This window comes from Galendromus occidentalis, unplaced genomic scaffold, assembly GCF_000255335.2.
Source record: "Galendromus occidentalis unplaced genomic scaffold, Mocc_1.1 scf7180000077464, whole genome shotgun sequence".
Classification (NCBI taxonomy): Eukaryota; Metazoa; Arthropoda; class Arachnida; order Mesostigmata; family Phytoseiidae; genus Galendromus; species Galendromus occidentalis.
Genome location: NW_003805452.1, coordinates 634,030 through 655,795, shown reverse-complemented (window position 1 = coordinate 655,795; position 21,766 = coordinate 634,030). Strand labels below are relative to the sequence as shown.

Genomic DNA, 21,766 nt, shown 5'->3' with positions numbered 1-21,766 from the left:
CCTCACACCCCATCACCGAATCGCCGAAGGTACTTCGCGTCAGAAGATTCGTGACCGGCAATCTCCGCCGCCGACCCATTTTCGTGCACCAAACCCTATAGAGGGGGGATTTTTTCGAAGACGGCATTTCTAGCTCGTCCGTTTTCATGAGTTGGAATCTTCTCGACGGCGCGAGATCCTCATTAGATGAGCCGTGGCCATAGGATCGCGAGCGTAAGTCATCGAAACAGCGCCTTACAGAAGCGGCATTTGTCTCGGCTCAGGATCCGGCAAGTACGGTGAAGTATTGGGCTTCGTTTTGGTTGTAGAAATCGACAAACTATGCCACGTTTGGGGGAAAAAAGCTCAGGGCCACGACCCAAATAACCCGATGAAGTGAGCAAAAGCCCCCGTGGAGAGCTCACAGCACAATGTTCTGTTTTCCTTCAGCTCGGCCACGGCTACTGACCCCTCTGCGGCAAATTTTCACCCGAATGGCTCCATGATGCGAGCGCCGAATAAGCCTTCGATGCGTTTGTGTCGTAGAAGTAGTCAGACCCGAGGAATTCATTTTCCTCTCTCGGGTGTATGCTTCCCCCGAAGTCTTTCCGAGCACAGAGAATCACCGGAACGCTCCTGGTATTCATGAGGTTCTAGCTGGGTCCATGCCCGTCGTCGTCGATGGAAGCCCTAGGTCTGGCTCAGAGCCGTGCTATGTCTATGTCGAGAGCATGATAGTCTACGCCGCGCCGTATCTCTCAAGAGAACGTGAATCTGACATAAGGCAGCGCAGGAATCGATCTCTGCGGATCCCGACAGACCCGCAACACGCTCTCATAGATTTCATCGAGTGTTTTCGCCATTTCCCGATCGGAGCGGCGTAATTTGCCGCCTACTTGCACGAATTACAAAGTCCATTCGGGTGACGGTGTCACGTTGGGTCTCCTCATCCGGGGTACCCCGCCGTGGCCTACGGAGCACGTCCATCTCATCTCAACGATGTCGAATATCTCCACGTCTTCGGATACGTCCGCGGAATCACACGCCGCTCCTCGTCGATTGGAATCTTGTGAACTTTCGGCCAGCTGATCTAGTGGATCCGACGAGGAAGAGTGGTCGAACAGTACGATCGGTTGCGGCTTGTGCTCGCGTGCAATCAATATGTTCATCTAGGTATTTTGATATCCGTCTAGTCGGCCGGAAAGACGGTCCTCTGTTCGGGGTCGTAGCAAGGAAAGTGATATAATCGATACCTTTCCCGGAGCTCGTGCAAAATATCTCCAATATAACGTGCCGTCTCCGTATCTCCCACAGAATATATCCGATATTACATTGCCCGTTTCCTCAACCGGGGGGACACTCAAGTCGCCAAGGGAGCCTTGCGAAAGCCACCACGTGTTGTGAGCTCATCATGGATCTAATTGAAGAAACTAGCAAGGTACCTCATTCGCCCACGGCGCTCTACCTGAGTCAAGTGAGTGAATGAGCGGATTCCGAAAGCCAGGGGATGTGGTCAGGGACACGACATGAATGTGGGTAGCCGGGAGTCTACACTTTGTCTACATCACCACCTGTACACCAAGTCTCCGAATTTCAGATGCGGCTTCAGAATTTCGCGTACTTTGTCGACGACACACTCGATTTTCATCAAGGAATGAACCTGATCGGTAAGAAATGACCCGATGGCCGACCACTCATCCAATGGAGCAGATCATTTGAACTGGAACGAGCTTACATATGCGATGTGATCGCCAAGAGTCTCCGCCGGGACGCTGGAGTCCAAAGGGGAGCTCATCGGAAAATTGAGCGGTCCGTTTGAACTATTGCAGAATACAAAGATGAGATCGCAGCGAGATCCGTTTCGAGAGGTAGTGACAGCGCGATACTTCAGTTTCGTATTGGAACCGCGCGAGCTGGTCGAGTTCATCGATCTCTTGACTAATATATTTTTTGGAATCTTGCGGTTTGAAGCGATCGAGATTTTATTATGGGCCACACGGCATGACGCACCGGAAGCCGTCCTCGAGGATTTCGAATCCGCTCAATATGTTAAGAGAACTCCGGCTTATATCACAGTAAGAGGTTCCCTCGAACCCTCAGTCATGTCATAAAATTTATCCCATTCGAGATCTTTCCAATTGATTCGTCAAAACTCGGTGACTTCCCTTCAACCCAGGGCGTCTTCCGGACTCGTGACGGATCCAGAAACTTTGAGCGTGAGCATCTCACGATACAAGCCGCCGTGGTGGAAAGCGGGACGAAAGCGTCCTTGAAGTTCATCGTCAATGGAAAACCTCTAGCTGCTCCCGAAGTCCGGGAAATTTTCGCTAAGCACGGCATGCATGCCGCGTCGGTGGTCAAGTTCTCGCACGAGCAGGTGAGATTTCGGGCAAACCAAGATGATCCACTAGGCGGAGACTTCGGAGAGACCTCAACGCTCGTCGGAGAAGTCCGCGGAAGTGTGCCGCGATAAGGCATGGAGAGCATCGTTCTGGATACGTGAGCACATTCCAGAGACATCCTGGCCCATCTCGTCAGAGAAGGCTTGCTTTAAGCATTCAGAAATGAGCACATTGATCAAGTCTTCCGAGTAGCCCCGACCACCCACCGCTCTCGTCTCGCATGTGCATGTCCCCTCCGTATCGCTGAGAACGATTCTGTCAATGATGTTCATGCGTAGAGAGTTTCCGGACCACTTCGCGAATATTGAAGGATATTGAATCCTTCGCGGCAATGAATGCTGAGAGCTCGACCTCAAATTACCACGAACTTCTTTATAGCTCACCGGAGGCCGATACTTACCGCTGGACTTCTTTTCGAATCATCTCCTAGATGCGGGGCACATCCTCGGCATAAAACATTGCATTGACCGAATCCTAGTCCGCTCTCAGGACCCATCCATAGCAGAAAAGCTGGAACTTCTCCGGTATTCGGACCTGACATGTAAACAGATGCAGGTAATCGGAATTCGGGACGATCACGCGGAGGCCATTAAATTATTATTCTCAGTCTATTTCGGATGGGATTTGATTCCAGAGACGGATTCAATTTGTGCTCAACCCGCCGCCGGAACACTCAGCACTTCTCGAGCAGCGGGATCGATTGAAGCCCTTGGCCCGGTATTCGAGGATGAAGAGTCTCGTCGACGCGACTGCTCAACTCGAAGAAAAAATGAGGCTTCTGGAAACCAGAGTTGAACGGGACGAGGCCGAGAGACGTTTCGCCGAAGAACTCGATGCGGAGTTCTTCCGGAGTCAGTTATCCAGGGTTCGTACCTCTCCTCAACACTCCATTAAGACAAATCCATGCCGGTACCGGGCTTGGCGAGCCGATATCGATGGGCGATCCTCAGTGAGTGATAAAATTTTAGACGTCGGCGGCTGATGAACCCGAAACCGGAGACCGCGAGGTCAGCAAGCTCACAAGCCGGGGGATACTCAAGAAGCTGAGAGAAGAGTTAGAGGAGAAGCGCGCCCTTCTAGCCGATCTCGAAGCTCCGCGAGAAAGTTTCGAAGCTTCTATGGAACAAGAAAGTGGGTGTCTGCAGCGCTTAGGCCATCATCGAAGCTTTTTCCCTCACCGGAACGAGTGAGCTCGAAATCTTTCCAGGGAATCGTCGTACCGAGATGCAGCGCAAGAAGCAGGAACTCTCCGAGAGTCAACAGGAGCTGGTCGGACTCAGAGGGAAGAGGCGGAAGCTAAGAGCAAAATTGAAATTCATAAGAGATCATAGACTGGCGGATATTCATGAAGAATATGCCCTGAGTTCCATTGAGGCCTATGGAAAATTCGTGGAGGAACGCCGCACGGAGGTTGAACGCGAGCGGCAGAGGCTCCAAGCCGAAGTAACAGAAAAGCGAGCGAGCCTGGAGCGAATCTCAGGCTTGAAGAATGCGCTCGAGGGGAAACTGGCTGAGCGACAGAACCGGTTGCATGAAATATTTGCATCCGAAATGAAAGAAGCATTTGACATACAAAATATTCGGGACCTCAGATACGGGTAATTTTTGCTCCGCCGAAAAGACGAGCTCTCATATCAAATTCGTCGGATGGACTGAATCTCCTCTAGTTCTGTCGTAGTGTCGATTCGTATCAGTTGACGCGAAGCTCGACGTCGCTCTCACTGAAATCGCTTATTTGGATGAAACTTCAGCGGACCGGAATTCGATCGTATTGAGACGGACGTGAACACGTCTCTCGCTCGGGATCACGTGGCCGTGACTAGCATCATGAGGCGGATTCGTGATAGCGATCTCTCGAAGAACGGATCCGACGCAAACTTGACGCAGGTTTATTTCGGCGCGGTACTCGAGCACATCGAAGTTGATAGGCGGTACCGTGACCTGCTGCGACCAATACGGAGACTGTGAGTTGGTCCTGGAATTCTCCTTCACCTCTGAGTTGCATCCAATCCGTTCCTGCCCGATGACATTTCCCTCCCCCTTCCCACTTAGCTTGACGAGTCTCCTCGTTAAAGATCAACATGCTGCTTGGTCGCTCAGCAGTCGAATAGAAGAATCAAACTTCCGCGGTGATTTGAACTTCATCTGCCTCGACAATCATGTGGAACTCCCGAAGCGGCCCGTCGTACCTGCGAATACGAAACCATTGTCATCATATTTGAAAGTCAGAGTTCGTGTCGGTTCAAGTTCAACTTCGACTCGGAGATGGCGGATTTGTCGGTCTAGGATGCCTGTGGGCGTAAACTCACAATTTTTCTTTGCCCCATCTGATCGGTCTCGCATCCATGATAGGATCGTGGGCCATTCCACCTCGGGGAGGAGCGATGTACAGTTGTCCGGAATATAATTGATTCCGAGCTAAAGTACCACTACGTCGTCGAGGGTGAGATCGCCGAAGCGTCGAAAGTTGCTCTGCGGCTCAACGAAGATCCGCGATGGAGGCTGTACACATTCGTTACTCAAGACGGTGAGCTAATCTTCTTCTTGAAGGGCTGAGAATGCGCCTTCCGATAAAGAAACCCATGGAGCAGCGGCATACCCGGGTCGCTGGGGGAAAATGCTCAGAGAAGCTTAGGCCCCATAGAGCCAGAATCCTTCCGCACGAAGAAGATCTCGCCAGATCTCGAGCTACCCAACCCCAGGAAGGGGATGAACCATTAACTGTCCCCCGTCCTTAGGCACATCTTTCTCCAAGGATCAAGTGACAAATGCTCCGGGTGGTTCGGACGCTCTGACTGCTTGCGAGCTCCTCTGGCAGTATTGGGACTCCAAGGAAACTGAAATTCAACGGCACATGGAGCATCTGACTCAACTGCGGGGTGATCGTGACCAGACGCGTGACGACTGTCTCAGGAGACTGTGAGTGCTCCCCCGTGACTGAATCACCGCACGACGCATCCACTATCCGATCGTAGGCTATGATCGAAACTTGTTCGCACCGGCGATTTCCTTTTCGCAGGTGCTAGGAACGTCGTGATCCCGGATTTCCAGGAATGTCACGGCCTCGAATTGTTTTCTAGGAAAGATGTCCACGACCGTCTCATTGAGATGGATAAACTCCGGGTCGATATCGATTGGCATGAGACAGCCCTCCAAAGAGCAGAAAACGGAATATCTTCCCTCGAGTTGGAGCTGGGAGACCTCAAGGAGAGGATACGCGGGATACAGTCTGTCCCTGTCCGCGGAGACGGTGCACAGTATCCGGTTGAGTCGGAGCTCGAGGAAGCGATCAAAAATCTGAACGAAAAGATCGAGTGGAAAGAAGCCGAAGTACGTATTCACGCTTACCTGATACGCATATATGCTTATCCGTGCGCGAGGGCTCTTCGAATTCATTCGCTCCGAGCCGATCGAAGGGAGATACTGCTGTTTCAACTCCAACCTTCGCTTCAGATTTCCGTAATCAACGATGAGGTATCCGGCTCGATTCTTGGTGCGGTAGAAGGAATGATCCTCGGCTTCGAGGAGGCGGAGAGGGAAACAAAGTCGAGAATCTTGCAAGAAGAAGTGGAGGTTCTCGAGCAGTACGTTAAGGACATCGAGGACTTCTTAACGAAGGTCGAGGACGAAGGAGAAGCAGCAGCCGACGACGCGCCGTACCACGGGGAAGTGGAAGACGTACCTCGGTGGCTCAATCCGGATACACCGTTGGTGCAAACCAAAATCTTCCTACTCAAATGGAAGCTATCGAACGCTCAAAGAGAGCTCGAGCGAGTTGGGCCGCAGGTGCAGCTTGAAAATTGGAACCAGAACGAGGATTATGCGAAACAGCTTCACGACATCGAAAAACGCTTGAAAGATTTGTCTGTGACAGTCGTGTCGCAATCAGAACGTCACGAGCTGGAGGAATTGATGGAGGAAGTTCCGGAGACCCCGGACGAGCTCGACATCGCTCTGGATGAGCTGGAGGGGATTTTCGACGTCAGCGACGAGACGAATATCTGCTCCGAGCTCGGGGAAGAAACATTCAACGGCTTGATGCATCGTTTCGAGAGGAATTTCTTACGCTTCGTGCCGAGAGGAAGGGTGTGGATCTCCAAAATTAGCACGGTTCGTTTCCTCTTACGCTTCGAGTATCTGATCAGAGTGCGAGCTTTAGAACTGCCGCATCGATCCATCTGATCTCTCTGTGAGACTCGGGGATACCGACGACGAATGAGCACCTCGGCTCGTGAGATCGTCTCATGCACTGTGAAAGAAGTCCTTAGGTGACGCCGTGCATATACATATTCATCGAGCACTGTCGCGAAAAAAAGGCGTCCAGCTATAGTTTTCAACATTCTTCTCGCTGGAGGGTGGAATCCCTCGTTCTGGGCTCTGGGCCTTTCCCAAGTGACGAGTCTCTGTCGTCAATCGGAAAATCTAGTAGTTCCGGATTGACGCCATCCTGAGAATAGGCGTCTCGTCGCCTTGGTCCCCAAAGCGACCCCTCGACTTGCGAAGAGGATGTCTTTTCGTGCATGGAGCACACCGTACGGTGCCCTGAGAATTTCCGAAACTGGAGTTCCTTCTGAAGAGCTTTCTCTTTCAAAAGGTTCCAGGCTTGATCCAGAGGAGACGACGAATCGGTACTGCGAATCCGCAATTGGGAAGTCGGGATTTTTTGGAGGTTTCTTTCGATATCTCCCAAGATTATGCTCCGATTCCGGGGGAACCGCCGCGGGAGCTCTCAAGTGGGTCAAGTCCATCATCAAGTGCAATAATGCCACGGTATCGGCGGCAACGGACGAACGTCAGCGGACTTGCATGATTTCAGGTAATGAGAGAACCGTCTTCCTACTCGTTGCGCTCATGACTCGCTTCGCGGCTCTACCGCCTCGTGTACTTATTGTCGATGCAGCAGAAATCGCACTCGATTCATTGTCCGAATCGCTGCGCACGCGTAAGTTTTGGTCAGCCGCATGCGAGTCGAGAAGATTAATATTTCCTCAGTCATCATAGAGAACACGCTATACCTCGTTACAACGATCGTGGACCGGAAATCTTGCTCGCTGCTCAGAGATTTCGCTCTGATGAGTATAATTCAGCACCGTCGCCACGGATCTCTGGCCGAAGAGACTACGGGAGAGTCTTCGTAATTCGGTGTCTTTCGTTTTACCGGATTCCGTCATAGCGAGACTTCGCTGCTCATATCCGACCCCAGCGATCCTCGATTCCAAATATCGAAATGTTCTTATATCTCGATTAGATTTCTTCGACGAGGCTCTGAGCGGATGCCAAACGTTCATTATTGACCGTGACGAATCCCCGAAGCTGTTGGCGTACAACAATAGCATCCAAGTCGGAGAAAGTCCTGAGGTGAGCCGAAAATAATTTGGACAACTGTCCACGTCCTGAATATTTTTATTCTCCTCCCGTGCGTGTATCCACATATTCGCGATCAATACAGCTGGATGGTGCATGAGCCTACGCCGCAATTGGCGACGATATCTTCCCAAATGGAAAGGAGAGAGACGGTAGCCGGGAGCCGAAACGACAGCCGGTTCCTCTGCCTGGGGACTCCCAAAAAGTCATTCTGGAAACGGGGTTGTCGAGCCATCCACTCATCCTGGAAACACCTTCCGATTTTCCAGAGAAGTTCGATCGTATCTGAGTTACCCTCCCTCGATCTTTCAATCGATCGTATCTGAGTCACCCTCCCTCGATCTTTCAATCGATCGTCGTTCAAGCGTCGCCCTGAGCACGAGGTTGATGGTCGATGCGACTTCTGTCTCTTCCATCGATGCCGGACCCTTCTCTATCTCAATGGCTGATGCTTGGTTCTGATAGCCTCGTCTCAGTTTGGGGAGTCACATCAAGAAGCTGAGACTCAAGAAACAAGAATCGAGGCGCAGATACACTGGTGATCAGTGGGGCAAGCGAGGAGCTCCGCCGTGGAATCCCACAATAGTAGTGGGATTCTTAAGACCGGGAGATTTCGAAGCCCTGAGCGGTCTCCGATTTCTGTCTCCAGATTGGGATGATTGTGAGCCCCCACTTCGCTGAGCTCCTGAGCGATAATTTATTTTCCTGAAACTTTGTGAAACTACCCGGACCGATACCTGGAATAAACTTTGGACGAATAAGACAGAGCTTATCCCTGTAGCTGACGTCTTGCATCTCATTCCCTCGAGATCTTCGAACGCCGTGGTGGTTCCGTGATAGTCACCCCCAGAATACCGCTGGAATCACCCTCCGGTCTAACTTCCGGATGTCGGGTCTATCTACGATCTTCAAGCTCCACCTCTTCGAGGAGCTGCCGAGCCGGGGAGTGGACGGAGTCGAAATGTGCAACCTCGCCGCGCTGGGGGCACTCATTGAGTATTTTCAGACTTCCACGTCTTGAGCACGATGGAAAGGCTCCTGATAGATCTGTAGCGAGGACTGATCCCACAGAAGACGCTCCAACCTTTTGTGTCGCTCGAGATCTCCTCCGGAACATGGGACCGATATCGGGACCCCTGGCGATGACCATACGGAATACATGGATGCTTCACGGTTCTCAGCCGTGACTCATGATTAGGATTCACTCAAATCTCGTTCATGATCAATGATCATGTATGAATGCCGACATCTCTGAAGGACTTTTCTGTCGCTGATTCGAATGTGTACATGAACCTCATGACACCGCGAGGGGTATTAATCCGACGTTTCCGGAAACCCTCGGGGACAGGCCGCGGGACCTCTAGCTGGCGGCCTTGGACTTAATTGACCCGTCACGATCATCCCTCTGAAATGCTTGGGCCTTGTCGCTCGCACCGGCTTTGGGGAGCAGGACGTCGATTGAATTCGCGCGCCGTGAGGAGAAGATCGATGAAGGAACGCTTCGCGACTCTAGTTTGGGAATCCTTGCAAAATAACGAAGCTCGCCCCCTTCGTCGACCTGTGCGATTGTTCGCGCCACACAAGCGACGCAAGAGCGAGAGCTGCGAAGTTCAGAACGGACCCAGCTTCCCCCTTCCGACGACGCGTGCGTAGTCGGCAGACACTGGAACTTGAGGATGGCTGACGGGAAAGAATGCGGTGGCGGCGATGCGCATGACTTCGGAGCTCGAGGCTCGTGCTGCGGCAACGAGTTCGACGATGCGAAGCAGTTCGCGAAAGAGCAACTGGAAGAAGCGTACATCCGCGCCGCTAAAGAGGCTGGCAGAGCCGATAAGATTGCAGAGAACCTTCGAGGAATCGTCAAGTGGTCGGTAGTCATGTCGAATCCTTAAATTGAGTCCTTATGAGTCCCAATAGGTTCATACGATCTGAATTCAAGGAACAGATCTTGCGAATGATGATGTCAGTCTACTTCATTCGGTGATCCTTGCCAGGAGACCTGATCAGAGCTCGAACTGAAGCTTCCTCCCTCTGTTTCAGGTACAACTCCCGACTCTGTTACGGATTCATCGAGCGCGAGGGCAACGGTCGCGAATTGTTCGTACACCGCAACTCGATCGTGATGATGCCGGGAGAGCTGACGTTTTTGAGGCCATACACCCCTGTCCTTTTCGATCTGTGGACGCTCCCGGACGGCCGTCTGGAGGCACAGAACGTTCGCTCGTCCACCGGAAAACCGATTTCACTCCGATACGGACCCAGACCCATGAGGTCTTGCTCCCACGATGGCTACGCGGAGGAGCCGATCGACTTCTATCAGAACTATGGTAAGGACACGACCAGAACGAAAATCGCGTTAGAGCGATTTTTGAACTCGAGGTGAAGCTATATTTGTCCTAATCATCGCCCTCCAATTCGGAAAATGCTCTCGTTTGATCTCCGCATGATATTCTCTGCGACAGGGGGTCACGGTTCATGCTGCATTCCGGCCTACTGTCTGTGTTGTTCGCGTCGTTTGGAATATCCTCAGCGCGGAGGACGCATGCGGAGTTCGATTTCGCCGGAGAGGAAGGATTTTCGACCTCTCGTTTCTTGAACACCGATATAGAAGCCGCGCATGAAACGTGTTTTTTTGACAACGGGACTTCTGTGGAAGGCCCATGGAATAAACATGCGTTCTTGTCTCGGCTCCAAGGTCCGTCTTCTCAGTGCTCGGTTTTTTTCGAAATTCCGCGACGAAAGATATTCGGCGTATGATTCTGGACATCAGTAGTCGACTCAGTCGAATCTCGATATTCGGGAGAGCCACGAGGGAAGGGCGAGGCCATTCCGATTTCATTTCCTCCGAGGGTGGGCACCGCCATCCCGATTCTATTCTCTCCGAGTTCCAACCTTGAGATCAACCGGATTAGAACGTAGCTTTGAATTCGATCAATTAAAATGGAATAAGTGAATCAGTCACTGGCTCATCACAGTTCATTGTGTGAGCCAGAAACCCAACGTCATAAACTATTTACAGTCCCATCTATTGGTAATAACTTCACATATCTTCATCGCCTTCAAGCTTTGCGGATCCTTCAAATTGAGTCCTGGGGGCCGGAGCACATAACATAGTAAGAGGCTCTTGGAGACACTCCCGGAAATTCGGGTAAGGCTGTCGATATCGCGTTCCGTCAAGGCTGTAAAATCAATGATATGAGATTATGGGGCGCTTGGTTCATGCTCTGTTCCCCGACAAATTGGATCGAGCGAGAGAGAGAGATGAGGCAAATGCGTGACGACGAGACAGGAACCCCGGGATGATCGTTCAGTCGCGGCTTACCGGGGGTGGAAGGCTCGGGGTCGTTTTGGTCGGTCTGGACCGAAACTATGAAGGAAGCATGTGTGAAGGGGGGGCCGTCTTTGTAGAGCAGATAGTCTGCCCCCATAGTCATTCCCGATCTGACTATCCAGCCTTTTTGTCTGAAGTGATGATAAGCCGCGTATCGAATCGGGAATAAGGAATCGTTCGACTCGAACCTAGTGAACAGTTCATCCAAGCTAAGATGCTGACCGGATTCCGTGCGGACGCTCAAAACACCTGAAATTCGGATGGTTCCGAAGATCATCACGCATATGGGTCGAACAGGACATGGCATACCGAGGGAAACTCTGATCGATTTCACAGAACTCTGCTCACCCAAACCGAATGCGAGGAAATAGGATTCTTCCGGGGATAGAAGCAGTCGCTCTGCCTCTTCTCGGAAACTCTCCCGAGCCGTCTTCACGGCCTCTCCGGAATCATGTGCGTTTTCCCCGAGACCTCTCGAGTGAATCATTTCCATGGTCCGTGGGAAGCTGGGAGCATCGAACCTGAAGAGCAATTCGTCCGACTCGATTATTTCAGGGAATGAGTTCGTGTCCGATCAGGGATATCACCTGGGGCACTTATCTCTTTTTCATCCTCCCAGTGTCCACGGTTTTCTCACCTGGGTTCGCTGCCGGAACTGTCTCCCTTCCCGAAGAAACCGCCAGCGTATATATCTTTTATATGGTCGAGATCTGAGACTATCACCCGGCTGCCCCAGAGGACACCCTTGAAAATGCAGAACTGCGAGGATATGCTGCCATCCGAAGCACCTTCATCCGGTGCAAGCTGAGAGATCAAAGGGAAGATAGAGCCTTTCGTCGCAGCATTGTTCTTCCGTCTTATAGAGTACAAGTCCATCTGGAACTTCGAAACCCATGAATTCAATGCCCACGCAAAAACGGAGTCCAAATGAGATGACAGCTGACAGCATGGGAAAGGACTTCTTCGGAAGTTTGACGAAAACCATGCAACAGCAATGATTTCCTCGCTTACCCTTCCCTCGAGTAGGATCACAACATGGGAGTAAAATACTCGCTCCTGGGCTGAGACACAGAATATCGAGGAACGGGGCTATTCGGAAGGGAATACAAAGGAAATGGTCAGGATTCAAATTCGAAAAATTCTCCCTTCGAACTTCTCCAACATAGACACTTGCCGGTCTAGCTGCGTCTAGCCGTCTAGCCTCTCGCGGGAGAGAACTTTGTTTACAGCGCGAAGGCGAGAGAAAGTCCTTCTCCGGTCCGTCATGCAACTAGACATGGGATTCGACGCGTAGGGTATCGCGGCTTACCTATTGTGTGCTCGTGTAGGGAAAGCAATCCAGTGTGGGCATGAGAGGCGAAATTCGTCCACTTAGATCGAGAACGGGATTCAGCCTTTGCTCCCGATCGGGACATGGAATGCGCTGACAGTGAGGACCGATGATCCAGATCCATTCGGAGAGCCACAAGCCACCGAGTATCCGGAGACCTGAGGCACGGTTCTGAGACTCGCGATCTAATGGCTTCGCGATGGCACGATTTCAAGAAGGTCTTCGATATTCTCAAGAATTAACCTCCCTCATCTAGTCCGATCCGTCGTCAGTGGCGGTTCAGGACAACGTGGAACGATCAGGATAAGGTCAGCGATCCAGCGGGACTCGCATTGCATCACGGAGATCGATTCGCTCCTCTCAATCGCCCTATGTCAAGCTTTCGAACTCCGGTCGAGTGCCTAATCCGTATAGGACGAGGCCCTCGATTCTTTCTGGGGCCGACAGCGTTCGAAGCGCAAAAATTTCAGCAGACTCGCGCTAGTCTTTCCAGGCGCCCACTTTATCGACGATCTTAGCCAGCGGAGTAATCGAGGAACGGAGTGATGAATCGGTCTGGGTTAATCGAGCTCACAGGCTGAATCTCCAACACAGGCCTTCATGAAGACTTAAAAGCGCGGAGCATCCCTGGGAGGAGAGTTCTCTATCGGCGCAATTCGAATGTTCCGCTCGGCAAAGATCATCATCACCGGATATTCACCGACAGATTTCATTTTCAATTGACTCCTTTGCCGAGTTCTCATTGAATCAGTTCCTTAGAGGAAGCACACGCCCAGAACGCGTATCCCAGGTTCGGGTATTCCCCCGTTCCATCGTTTGAGAGACCGTTAAACCCTGGACAGATTTATTTTCGTGGAGTCTCTATCCCATTTGTGACGTCTAAGATTCCCCATTAGAGAGATATTACGGTATCTCGACCATACGCTCGGCTGTGCAAAACTACGCCGAGAAACTTTGCAAACCGTCTCTCACGCCCATGTTCCCTTACCACCACTGCTCCGTAGCGGCTCCGTCTGCCGCCGCTTTGCTGCCTCAGTTTGGACGATACGCAAATAAGTGAAAACTCTGAGGCGGTTGGCTCATCGTCTGCTGATAGTTCCCGTAAACATGGCAAGCCCACAGAGAGAAACAGCTGAGGAACGTCGGAAAAAGGTATGTTTCTCTAGTTTTCGGCGCGCGGAGTTTGATTACCGCCGCTCCCCACGGTCACAAGTCTGCCTCACTGGGTACTGGACGATTTCTGCGATAGTGTACGACCGTGGGAGATACACCGACACTTGAGGATCTGCTCAGATCTGTCATCGCTCCAAGTCACCATGACTCTGTTTTGCTACTACATCTTGGAGGTTCCTCGGAGAAATCAGCCGGCATTCCCGATGCTGCAAGCCAGATAGAAAATCAGTGACTGTCGAGGGCGGCCACGTCGCGATGAATAAGTCCAGCTATGTGTTTCCGACGACTGAGAGACGATTCCGCTCGCGTTTTGCGTCACGCAAGCACTGTCTCACATCGTAGTCGCTCGATAGTTCCATCGGACTTCGTCCTTGAGAGCGATGAGTCAGACCAAGGCGCAAGTGACACACATCCGCAAGCGACATGAGCTGACTGAATCGTGGGCTCGGATCTGTTCTTATGTTCCGAAGTAGCGAGTCCTCGCATCGCGAACAACGATTGCAATCATTGGATGTGTGAAAAACCAACTCGGTCGCTGAATATCCACTGTAAGCAAACCGCGATCAGAAGACGTCAGCGGAATCAGAATAATGAAGCTCAAAGATGGTGGTCAGTGGTCATGAACGGAAGCTAAGGACGCCGCGGCGTGATTTGGTTTTCTGAAAGCAGCTGGCTTGAAATGAGCTTTGAAGCACGACTTCGCCTGGTGAGCGGGTCCTCGACTGACTGAGAGTCTCTCACTCTTTCCCGCGCGAGTCTTGGCATCATTGCAATCAGCATCGGTGGTCCCAGAGATGCAGACTGCGCAGTTCTGAACGTCAGGAGTGCTTGGAAAACGACTGTTATGCTTTCCCGGTAGATTCGACAATCGAATCCGTTGACGTTCGGTCGTGTCAGGCGCGAATCGAACTTTGGAGCACGTGGCTCCGCTCCCGATGGGTTTCGTATATTTGCCGTACTTCTGCGGGGGCCCAGACCAGAAGAACAGAACGCGAAGATTTGAGTATTTCGAGTCGAAAAAGAAATCCTGGCCGAGCTATTTTGAGCCGACCCGAGTTAGTATCCCTCTTGAGCGGAGCTGTCTACCATAAGCGCAAGCACTAGGTGGCACATACATGGTCTTCAGATATTCGCTCATATCATGATTATATTGCTAAGAAACTCCGTGTTCCAGGTGCTGGTCGGAGAGCTGCCAGAAGACTTTCTCCGACTCAATGTCTCGCCGCCGGCGGAATCTGTTGAGGCATCCGGAGACCTCTCCCCGGGTTCGCAGAGGGCGCGTCAAATAGCTTCAGATGAGCAGGCAGCGATAGCCATGCAACGCCAAATGGAGATGCTCACAACTTCCCAAAATCTTGGGAGACTCACGCTGACAGTTGTCGAGGTAATGAAACGAGCTTTTCTGACTAAGCCTGTCGAATATTGTAAATTCATTTGAGGCAAGGATCCGTGCGCCGGAGCACCACGCGATGTTAGCGGTGATCGGTCTACCAAGCTGCGACCAGATAGTTCATTCGTTCAATTCAATGAATAATAAACCGTAGAAGCTCATGATCGCTCAAGCTATTGTCGAATTAGGTGATCGGCTCTGGATTGAGACGTGTCACTCGCGTTGAACCTGCAACAACTCGCTTATAGGAAGACGAAGCATGGAATCAATATTAGCTGGGATGATTGAATTTTCCAGGCTCGCTTGGTCAAGAATTACGGTATGACCAGGATGGATCCCTACGTCCGGCTCCGCATCGGCCACAATATCTACGAAACCAATACCCACTACAATGGAGCAAAAAACCCGCGCTGGGATAAAGTTTTCCATTGTTTTATACCGCCTGGAGTCAACTCATTCCTCATTGAAATTTTCGACGAGGTCCGTATCGAAGATTTCTCCGGAGCCCGTTCTTCGTGAATCGGTCTTCCGAGAATCATCGCGAAGGTTTCCCATCGATGCTGATTTCTCGAATTTCCCTCCGCAGTGCGCGTTCACAGCGAGCGAAAAGATTGCGTGGGCGCATGTGCAGATTCCCGAGGCCGTTATAACGGCTGGCGAGACCAATGAGGAATGGATCCCTCTGAATGGGAAGCAGGGCGATGGCAAGGAGGGTGCAATCAATCTCGTGATGAGCTACACGGTGATCCCCCGGGGCTCCATGATATCACCGCAAGTCATGTATCTAAACGGTAGCCCCGTACCTACTACGTACGGTTACGGATCCTCGGTAAGTTCTCGCAATCATCCCTAATAGACTACTTCGGTTCCTCGGCGGATGAGTATAACTCTAAATGAATTCCCATCCAAGGTCCGTCCTGTGACCACGGTTGTGCAGGGTGTGCCCATGCATCCGACCGGAATTGCACCGGGTCCCGTGCTCCAAGCGCCAGCCATGGTCCAACCGGTGCAGCCCCGTCCCGAACCACCTGCTCCAACACCGATTACTGAGGAGGATTTCAAGCAGGTAAATGATGTGCTGAGGAATCTCGCGTGAAATGCACCTCGAGATGAGCATGAGGAATCTTTCATGACTCTTCCTCCTCTCTTACAGCTGCAAGAAATGTTCCCATCGGTCGAGAAGACGGTCATCGAGAGCGTTCTGGAGTCACACAACGGCGACAAGAATCGAGCCATATCCGACTTGTTACAGCTCACGAATTAAATTGTTCTACTTATTCTATGCGTTCAGGAGCTGTACCGTGGTTTTGTATAGAGTTTCGAAGACGTCAAAACGACTCTGATCAACATTCCGAAATTGAATTGTGTTAGTGTCATGTGGCGGACCTTGTTTCTTACTAAGTAGCACCCGTGTTCTGTTGAAGATGCAATCCTAGTCAAAACGGAGTGCCTATGTGTTTTGAATCATCGAAGAATGAAGGACTTCCGATTCTCTTCCGCGGTGACGTGTACGATAAAATCGCCAAAACTCTAGTTCGATTGGAGCGACTCAGGGTTTACGGAGGACCCATAATAAAAATATCAACCAAACTCCATTCTAATTCGCTTCTTCTTTCTGCATCGATTGTATCGTGCCGGCGACAGCCGGCTTCATGCACAATCCGATTTGACAACCCAACGACTTCTGATCTGAAAACACGGTTAAGAAAATGAATCGAGGTCGGGGGTTACGTGTTGACATCCCTAGTTTTATTGAATGCTTCAAGCTTTGCTACTCCGAACTCCGACTCACTCAACGAATCAGAAACAATGTTCTCTTGCCGGTGGTAAGAGCGGTATTCCAGCTATTGTGAAAGCACGATTTTGGAAGGCAGCGAGATCTTCCGGGCTCATATCCATCAATTGAGTATAAACCCCATCGTCTCCTGCACTCTGATGCGACGGGGGCGCGGTGATTTGTTTCGGGGGATCCGACGCGCCGAAAGGGAGTAGAGCTGGAATGAAGTTCTGATAATTTTCATCGATGTCTCAGGATGCATTCGGGAAGCATCATGAGAGGCTCATAGATCACGGGACCACATGCTTCATGACTGCCGGTCAGGGGATTGAACGACTTCAAGCATTGCCGAATAGATTCACGTCTTTCGTCAACGAGGAACACGAACCTGGACTACCCGACACCGATTGGATGATCGGCGGTGTTGAACTCACTGGGAAACCCACTGAAGGGAGAGAAAATCGTTTTTTTACAGAGCATGACTAACGGGGAGAGTAGGATGACCACGCGTCGATTCCTCCCGATTCCTTCCAGACATTTCCACAAACCTTGCTGGTTCATAATCTGTTGTGCGGCTTGAGGCGGAGCATTCATCTGGAAGCCGGTCGGGGCGATTTGAGGGGCCTGTGCAAATAAGGATTGAGCCGCTCGATTCGTGTCGAAAAGTCCCCCATCATTCTGGACGCTCTTCCCGAAAAGCATTCGAGGCTTGACAGCGTCTTGCGCGACATCCATCCCAGATGCGGGTTGATGAATCTGATGCGAAGGAGGTGGCGAAGCTTCAAAGATCGACCCAGCATTGTTGCCCGACGGAGACGTGGCTGAGGTCGCACCGAATAACGGCGCGCTAAAAGAAGATGATTGTGGACTCGCCGCAAGACTCGGCTCGTTGGGCGGCGTGTGGAACATTGGCCTGGCTAGAGGTGGCTGGACGTCGTCCAACATAGAGGGGTTACGAGAGATTTGATGTAGAATTCCTTCCACGAATAATCTGTGAGCCGACATCTCAGACATCTGCAGCAAAAAAAAAATCTTCTCCAGCCACTGGGACTCGGTTTCCTCACAGCGGTCGATCGGCTCGACAGCGAACGGTGCCAAACTCGTCTCGACTGAGGCGATGATCAAAATTCAACTCACGAAGCGCTCGACATTATTGGTCGCTTGAAATTCCAAGAACTTCACACGGATTTCCTCCGGGCTCAGGTCCGAGAGATTTTTACAGTTGAGATGAGGCTGCCGACCTGAAAATGATTTTGAGGGTTGGATGTCTTCCAAGAAACTCTCGAATCTGCTGAAGAACCTGCGTCCGCGTATTCAAATAGTCTCACCAGGTATGCAGCTATATAGATACTGTTTGCCTCGGAGCATCAGAGCGATATCCGCGATGATCTGATCCACGCTGAAAACAAAAGTATGACATTCGAACACTATAGAAACGGACTTCTTCTCAATAATATGCTCGACATTACGAGCCTGCCTCAGTTCCGCGTGATCACCGGATGACCTGATGCTCTCAACGATATCGATTTGTTCATGAACTTGAAACGGAAATCATACACAGAGGGTTGCTGTTGTTGGAAAAATGATTGTTGGTGATGATACTGATGTTCTTGGGCCTGCCAGCTTTGTCTTGGCCCTACATTATTAGCTCGCGGTCCGTACCCTGTCGAGTACTCCGGGTGGTATCTGGAAACGGGATTATCATAATCAAGCCACCCTGTCTATTCTCAGGGAAACTGCTCATGGGCGCTCTCAGTGTTGTTGTGTTGCGAACTTCGAAAACTCACGTGGGTGCGTTAAGTAAGGGCTCTCGCGGAGAGGTGTGCTCGAATCTGCACGAAAAACCATTCCTGCAGTAACCATTCCGGTAATAACGACAGACCGTCATTTTTTATCCCGGGACTGCGTGACGAACCGCACTGCCAACAGATTGTTCCACAAAATCAGAGCACAAATAATTTACAGACCCACTTCACGGGTTCATTAGACTAGAAGAGTAATGTGACTAATCCCATCGCCACTCGGATTTGCGCCCTACTATGTTTACAAACGAAGCAGAAAGCTTCTTCGGGACTCTCCTCCTCTCCTCCTCTCCTGAGCTTCGGTAAGTTGGAAGCTGAAAGCTCGACGGCGGCTCTCCGCCGCCGCCGCTGGCTTTGTCGGCGGCCCATTCCCTGAACATGCTGAGCCTTCGCCGCTTCGATGGCGAGACGAGGCGCGCGAATTCGAATCCCAGAGCTTGAGAGAGAGATGTGGTTCACGATCCACGATTCGAAGGAGACACGGACCCAGATCGCTGAGTCTGGAGGACTCTGCTGAAGAATCCCCCCTGCTTCCAGATCCTCTCGATCGATTCCTAGAAGCATATCCATCGGTGCTCATCTCAGCAGCGATAGACGGATCACAAAAGTCGCGACCAAGGGAAACGTTCCCAACGAGAGCTCCGACAAATCACCCTGCTGTGTCGCAAGAGGATGCGATTCCGGAAATTCATGAAAATTGTGCCCATGCTCGGTGGCAGCGGATTCCACAGGATCCAGGAGTCGATACCACGATAGGCGTCTCCCGAAATTCGCTCTGCGTTTGTCGTCGATGATGTGAAGTACTCATCGTCCTCTGTCGTTTTCCTGATAGCTGAGAGCTCACGATGGTACGATCCAGGATGATGATTGTTCAGGTCGAGAGTATCAATTCGATCGAGAAGCCCGATTGCCGCGGAGATACGGTCTCTAAACTCCTCTAGGAAGCTTCAGTCGACTGAGAGAAGGTTTCACTCACGGATTTTTCTAGGACTGGGATTAACGAATATGCTTACGATGGATCGTAGTGATTCAATCACGCACGGATTTTTTTCTCATTGATTATATAGGGGGAATAGGGGGACTCACAAGCGACACTTGATACTGAAAAGAGGTCAAGATGGGCATCCGATTGATCAGCCTCTGCTCGGCTGAGAAGGGTTGTCGCTCTACTTCCTCGAAATCCTGGAGTCATTTCCGCGGCTGGGGTGAGGGATCTTGCTCCGGGGTTAGTTGGAATGGTTGGTGAGAATCTATGATGCTCCTGCTTGCCGAAAGGATGATCCGGCATCGCCTGAAGATTCCCTCGTGACGTGAAATTCGTCGAATCATTTATACGGATAAGGATCGTATTTCACATTCTACCGCTTCAAGTCTGACCTCGAATCCAACCCGGAGCTGGATGGCGCCCTGTCGGTCAATAACCCCAGTCTCTCTATTTGCTCCCGATCATATTGTGCCGCATGAGTCGATAAAATCCATTTCCGTAAGCCGTTACATACTCGAGAATGCGAGGCGATGCCGCAAGAGGCTCACATTCGACTCGCACAAGAGGATCTCATTCCGTCATTCGTGGCGTGCTTCTCTACGCCTTGGGGTGGACTTCGTGAGAGTAGGATCGCGCCCCAGGAAGAATATCTTCCGGAAACCCGCCGTGAAAGAACCGTGGATCCAACATGAGAATGCCGTGAATCCAACATGAGAATGACGTGAATTAAACGTGAGAATAGAGAATGCCGCGAATTCAGCATGAAAATGCCGCGATTTCCTCACGGCCGCGGCCGAGGTCAGAATACTCGACACGGGGAATCCACGGAAGTCTCTCAACGATGCTTCGAACTTGTCGGCCCCTCACAATGACAGCAATATTGCATAGGCATAGGGATATGCAATGTGATGCAATATGGCTTCAGGAGGGACAGAAGAGGCGAAGAATACATCCATATCTCGACTTCTGCCATCGAATTTGCTAGGCAGGGAAACGTTGGGCTCATTTCCTGCTCTTTGGACTGCGCTCGTGCCTACGATCGGTTTGACAGGCCACGACTCTTGGAAACTCTGGGGAGAGAAGGCGTGCAAGGACCTACCATGGAACTAATCTTTCTCTTATCAACTGATAACAGAGTGACGATACAATGTAATGACCACAGGTCCAGGACCATACGAAGAGACTATGACATGGTTTCCAATCGAGTCCGATCTTGTTCATCCCGCGCATATTCAGAATCGAATCAAGGCTCCAGCATACAGGAATTCGTTCCGAGGCTAGTTTACTAGGAAACATTATCGACGTCGATCGGCAGAGATATTTCTCTATTAGTGGATAGATGGATCTCAATATCTCGAGATCATGGTGCGATTCCGCGGGAGCGCAAGGGCTCCGAGTTCATTGCGGTCGATTGGGGCCGTGCTATGTTCTTCGACCGCCAATAATTACGACTCGAGGGCGCCGAGGTTCGAATCCGCTCTAGGAATGATTGAGGTTTCGGCATACTCGCATACTGCTGAGGAAGACCCTTACATAGCTCATCAGCTGAAGTGGGAGGAATCTGAGGCTAAAGTAGGAGGAATCCGCGAAGGAACCGATGAATGGGCCTGCGATATCATCCGAACGAAAACCCGAAGTATTCCTCGAAGGCACGGGGTAGGTAGAGAAATGTTCAATCTAGCGGTGATCCATCTCGTATCCCCGCCTCGATGTATATAGGGACACCGAGCTGTTCCGGAATAATTGAGTCGACCACTCTGCATTGGCTACCGAGAGAGGTTTCCGAACTCCGAGCCCACGGAGGGGACGAGAAATGTGTCCGCCACTCCCTCCGACTCCGACGACCAAAGCCACGGGCTCCCTACGTCAACGGGAAGAACTCAACGTTTGCGAGGAAGGAAAGCGAGAACCCTTCTCAGCCGAGCAGTCGCTCATCAATCGGATGCCCAAATCGACCTCTTCCTGGTATCAAGCGTCACTCGCGAGTCCCGCGAGGTGAGCGACATGGCGATTGGACTATATTCATGAATTTCTGGAAACGTATTTTTCTCTGACAGCGCGGGGTAATTTCTCAGAGCTCAGAAATCTGCACAAGGTGAAAAAACTGGGCATTCGCATGAGCGGGTCCTTCGACGGTAAGATTCTGTCATTTCTTCACGAATTTGAATAGCAGACTCTGGGGTATTAGGCGCCGAGCACGACCAGCCCCCTAGCGCTTCCGTTGCAACCTCGT

At 51.3% G+C, this 21,766-nt stretch overlaps 4 protein-coding genes and 1 long non-coding RNA gene across 5 annotated transcripts; 3 read left to right on the top strand and 2 right to left on the bottom strand.

Moving 5' to 3' along the window:
* Positions 1-7,228: 7,228 nt before the first annotated feature.
* On the top strand, positions 7,229-8,196 carry LOC100900409 (uncharacterized). The gene is made up of 3 exons (XR_145514.1): positions 7,229-7,323; positions 7,630-7,739; positions 8,015-8,196. It is a non-coding gene; the product is annotated as an uncharacterized LOC100900409 (long non-coding RNA).
* A 1,225-nt stretch (positions 8,197-9,421) lies between these two features.
* Positions 9,422-10,341, top strand: LOC100907236 (Y-box-binding protein 2-A). The gene is made up of 3 exons (XM_029111731.1): positions 9,422-9,612; positions 9,786-10,072; positions 10,208-10,341. The coding sequence occupies exons 1-3, from the start codon at positions 9,422-9,424 to the stop codon at positions 10,339-10,341; spliced, it is 612 nt and encodes a 203-aa protein (XP_028967564.1).
* A 118-nt stretch (positions 10,342-10,459) lies between these two features.
* On the bottom strand, positions 10,460-12,272 carry Tsen2 (tRNA splicing endonuclease subunit 2). Its single transcript, XM_029111751.1, has 5 exons — positions 12,088-12,272; positions 11,714-11,958; positions 11,425-11,597; positions 11,068-11,325; positions 10,460-10,924 (listed from the first exon to the last, which is right to left on the bottom strand). Exons 2-5 carry the CDS (start codon positions 11,950-11,952, stop codon positions 10,755-10,757), a joined length of 840 nt encoding a protein of 279 aa, XP_028967584.1. The 5' UTR covers positions 11,953-11,958; positions 12,088-12,272; the 3' UTR covers positions 10,460-10,754.
* A 1,110-nt stretch (positions 12,273-13,382) lies between these two features.
* On the top strand, positions 13,383-16,558 carry LOC100900267 (toll-interacting protein). The gene is made up of 6 exons (XM_003744304.2): positions 13,383-13,558; positions 14,754-14,963; positions 15,267-15,449; positions 15,556-15,798; positions 15,880-16,035; positions 16,123-16,558. Exons 1-6 carry the CDS (start codon positions 13,514-13,516, stop codon positions 16,231-16,233), a joined length of 948 nt encoding a protein of 315 aa, XP_003744352.1. The 5' UTR covers positions 13,383-13,513; the 3' UTR covers positions 16,234-16,558.
* An 8-nt stretch (positions 16,559-16,566) lies between these two features.
* Positions 16,567-18,749, bottom strand: LOC100906945 (nucleoporin-like protein 2). The gene is made up of 8 exons (XM_018639914.1): positions 18,534-18,749; positions 18,304-18,432; positions 18,075-18,145; positions 17,884-17,987; positions 17,295-17,760; positions 17,135-17,191; positions 16,778-16,963; positions 16,567-16,658 (listed from the first exon to the last, which is right to left on the bottom strand). The coding sequence occupies exons 1-8, from the start codon at positions 18,632-18,634 to the stop codon at positions 16,567-16,569; spliced, it is 1,206 nt and encodes a 401-aa protein (XP_018495430.1). The 5' UTR covers positions 18,635-18,749.
* Between the last annotated feature and the right edge of the window lie 3,017 nt (positions 18,750-21,766).

Coding starts and splice junctions, on each gene's coding strand:
- LOC100907236 (XM_029111731.1), top strand. CDS start 9,422: ATGGCTGACGGGAAAGAATGCGGTGGCGGCGATGCGCATGACTTCGGA. Junction 9,613..9,785: donor CTTCGAGGAATCGTCAAGTG/GTCGGTAGTCAT, acceptor CCTCTGTTTCAG/GTACAACTCCCGACTCTGTT. Junction 10,073..10,207: donor CGACTTCTATCAGAACTATG/GTAAGGACACGA, acceptor TCTCTGCGACAG/GGGGTCACGGTTCATGCTGC.
- Tsen2 (XM_029111751.1), bottom strand. CDS start 11,952: ATGGACTTGTACTCTATAAGACGGAAGAACAATGCTGCGACGAAAGGC. Junction 11,326..11,424: donor TTTCCTCGCATTCGGTTTGG/GTGAGCAGAGTT, acceptor TCCGAATTTCAG/GTGTTTTGAGCGTCCGCACG. Junction 10,925..11,067: donor CCCCGAGCCTTCCACCCCCG/GTAAGCCGCGAC, acceptor TTGATTTTACAG/CCTTGACGGAACGCGATATC.
- LOC100900267 (XM_003744304.2), top strand. CDS start 13,514: ATGGCAAGCCCACAGAGAGAAACAGCTGAGGAACGTCGGAAAAAG. Junction 13,559..14,753: donor CTGAGGAACGTCGGAAAAAG/GTATGTTTCTCT, acceptor TCCGTGTTCCAG/GTGCTGGTCGGAGAGCTGCC. Junction 15,450..15,555: donor TCATTGAAATTTTCGACGAG/GTCCGTATCGAA, acceptor TTCCCTCCGCAG/TGCGCGTTCACAGCGAGCGA.
- LOC100906945 (XM_018639914.1), bottom strand. CDS start 18,634: ATGACGGTCTGTCGTTATTACCGGAATGGTTACTGCAGGAATGGTTTT. Junction 17,192..17,294: donor ACAGATTATGAACCAGCAAG/GTTTGTGGAAAT, acceptor CTCTCCCTTCAG/TGGGTTTCCCAGTGAGTTCA. Junction 16,964..17,134: donor ATCGGTGTCGGGTAGTCCAG/GTTCGTGTTCCT, acceptor ACTTCATTCCAG/CTCTACTCCCTTTCGGCGCG.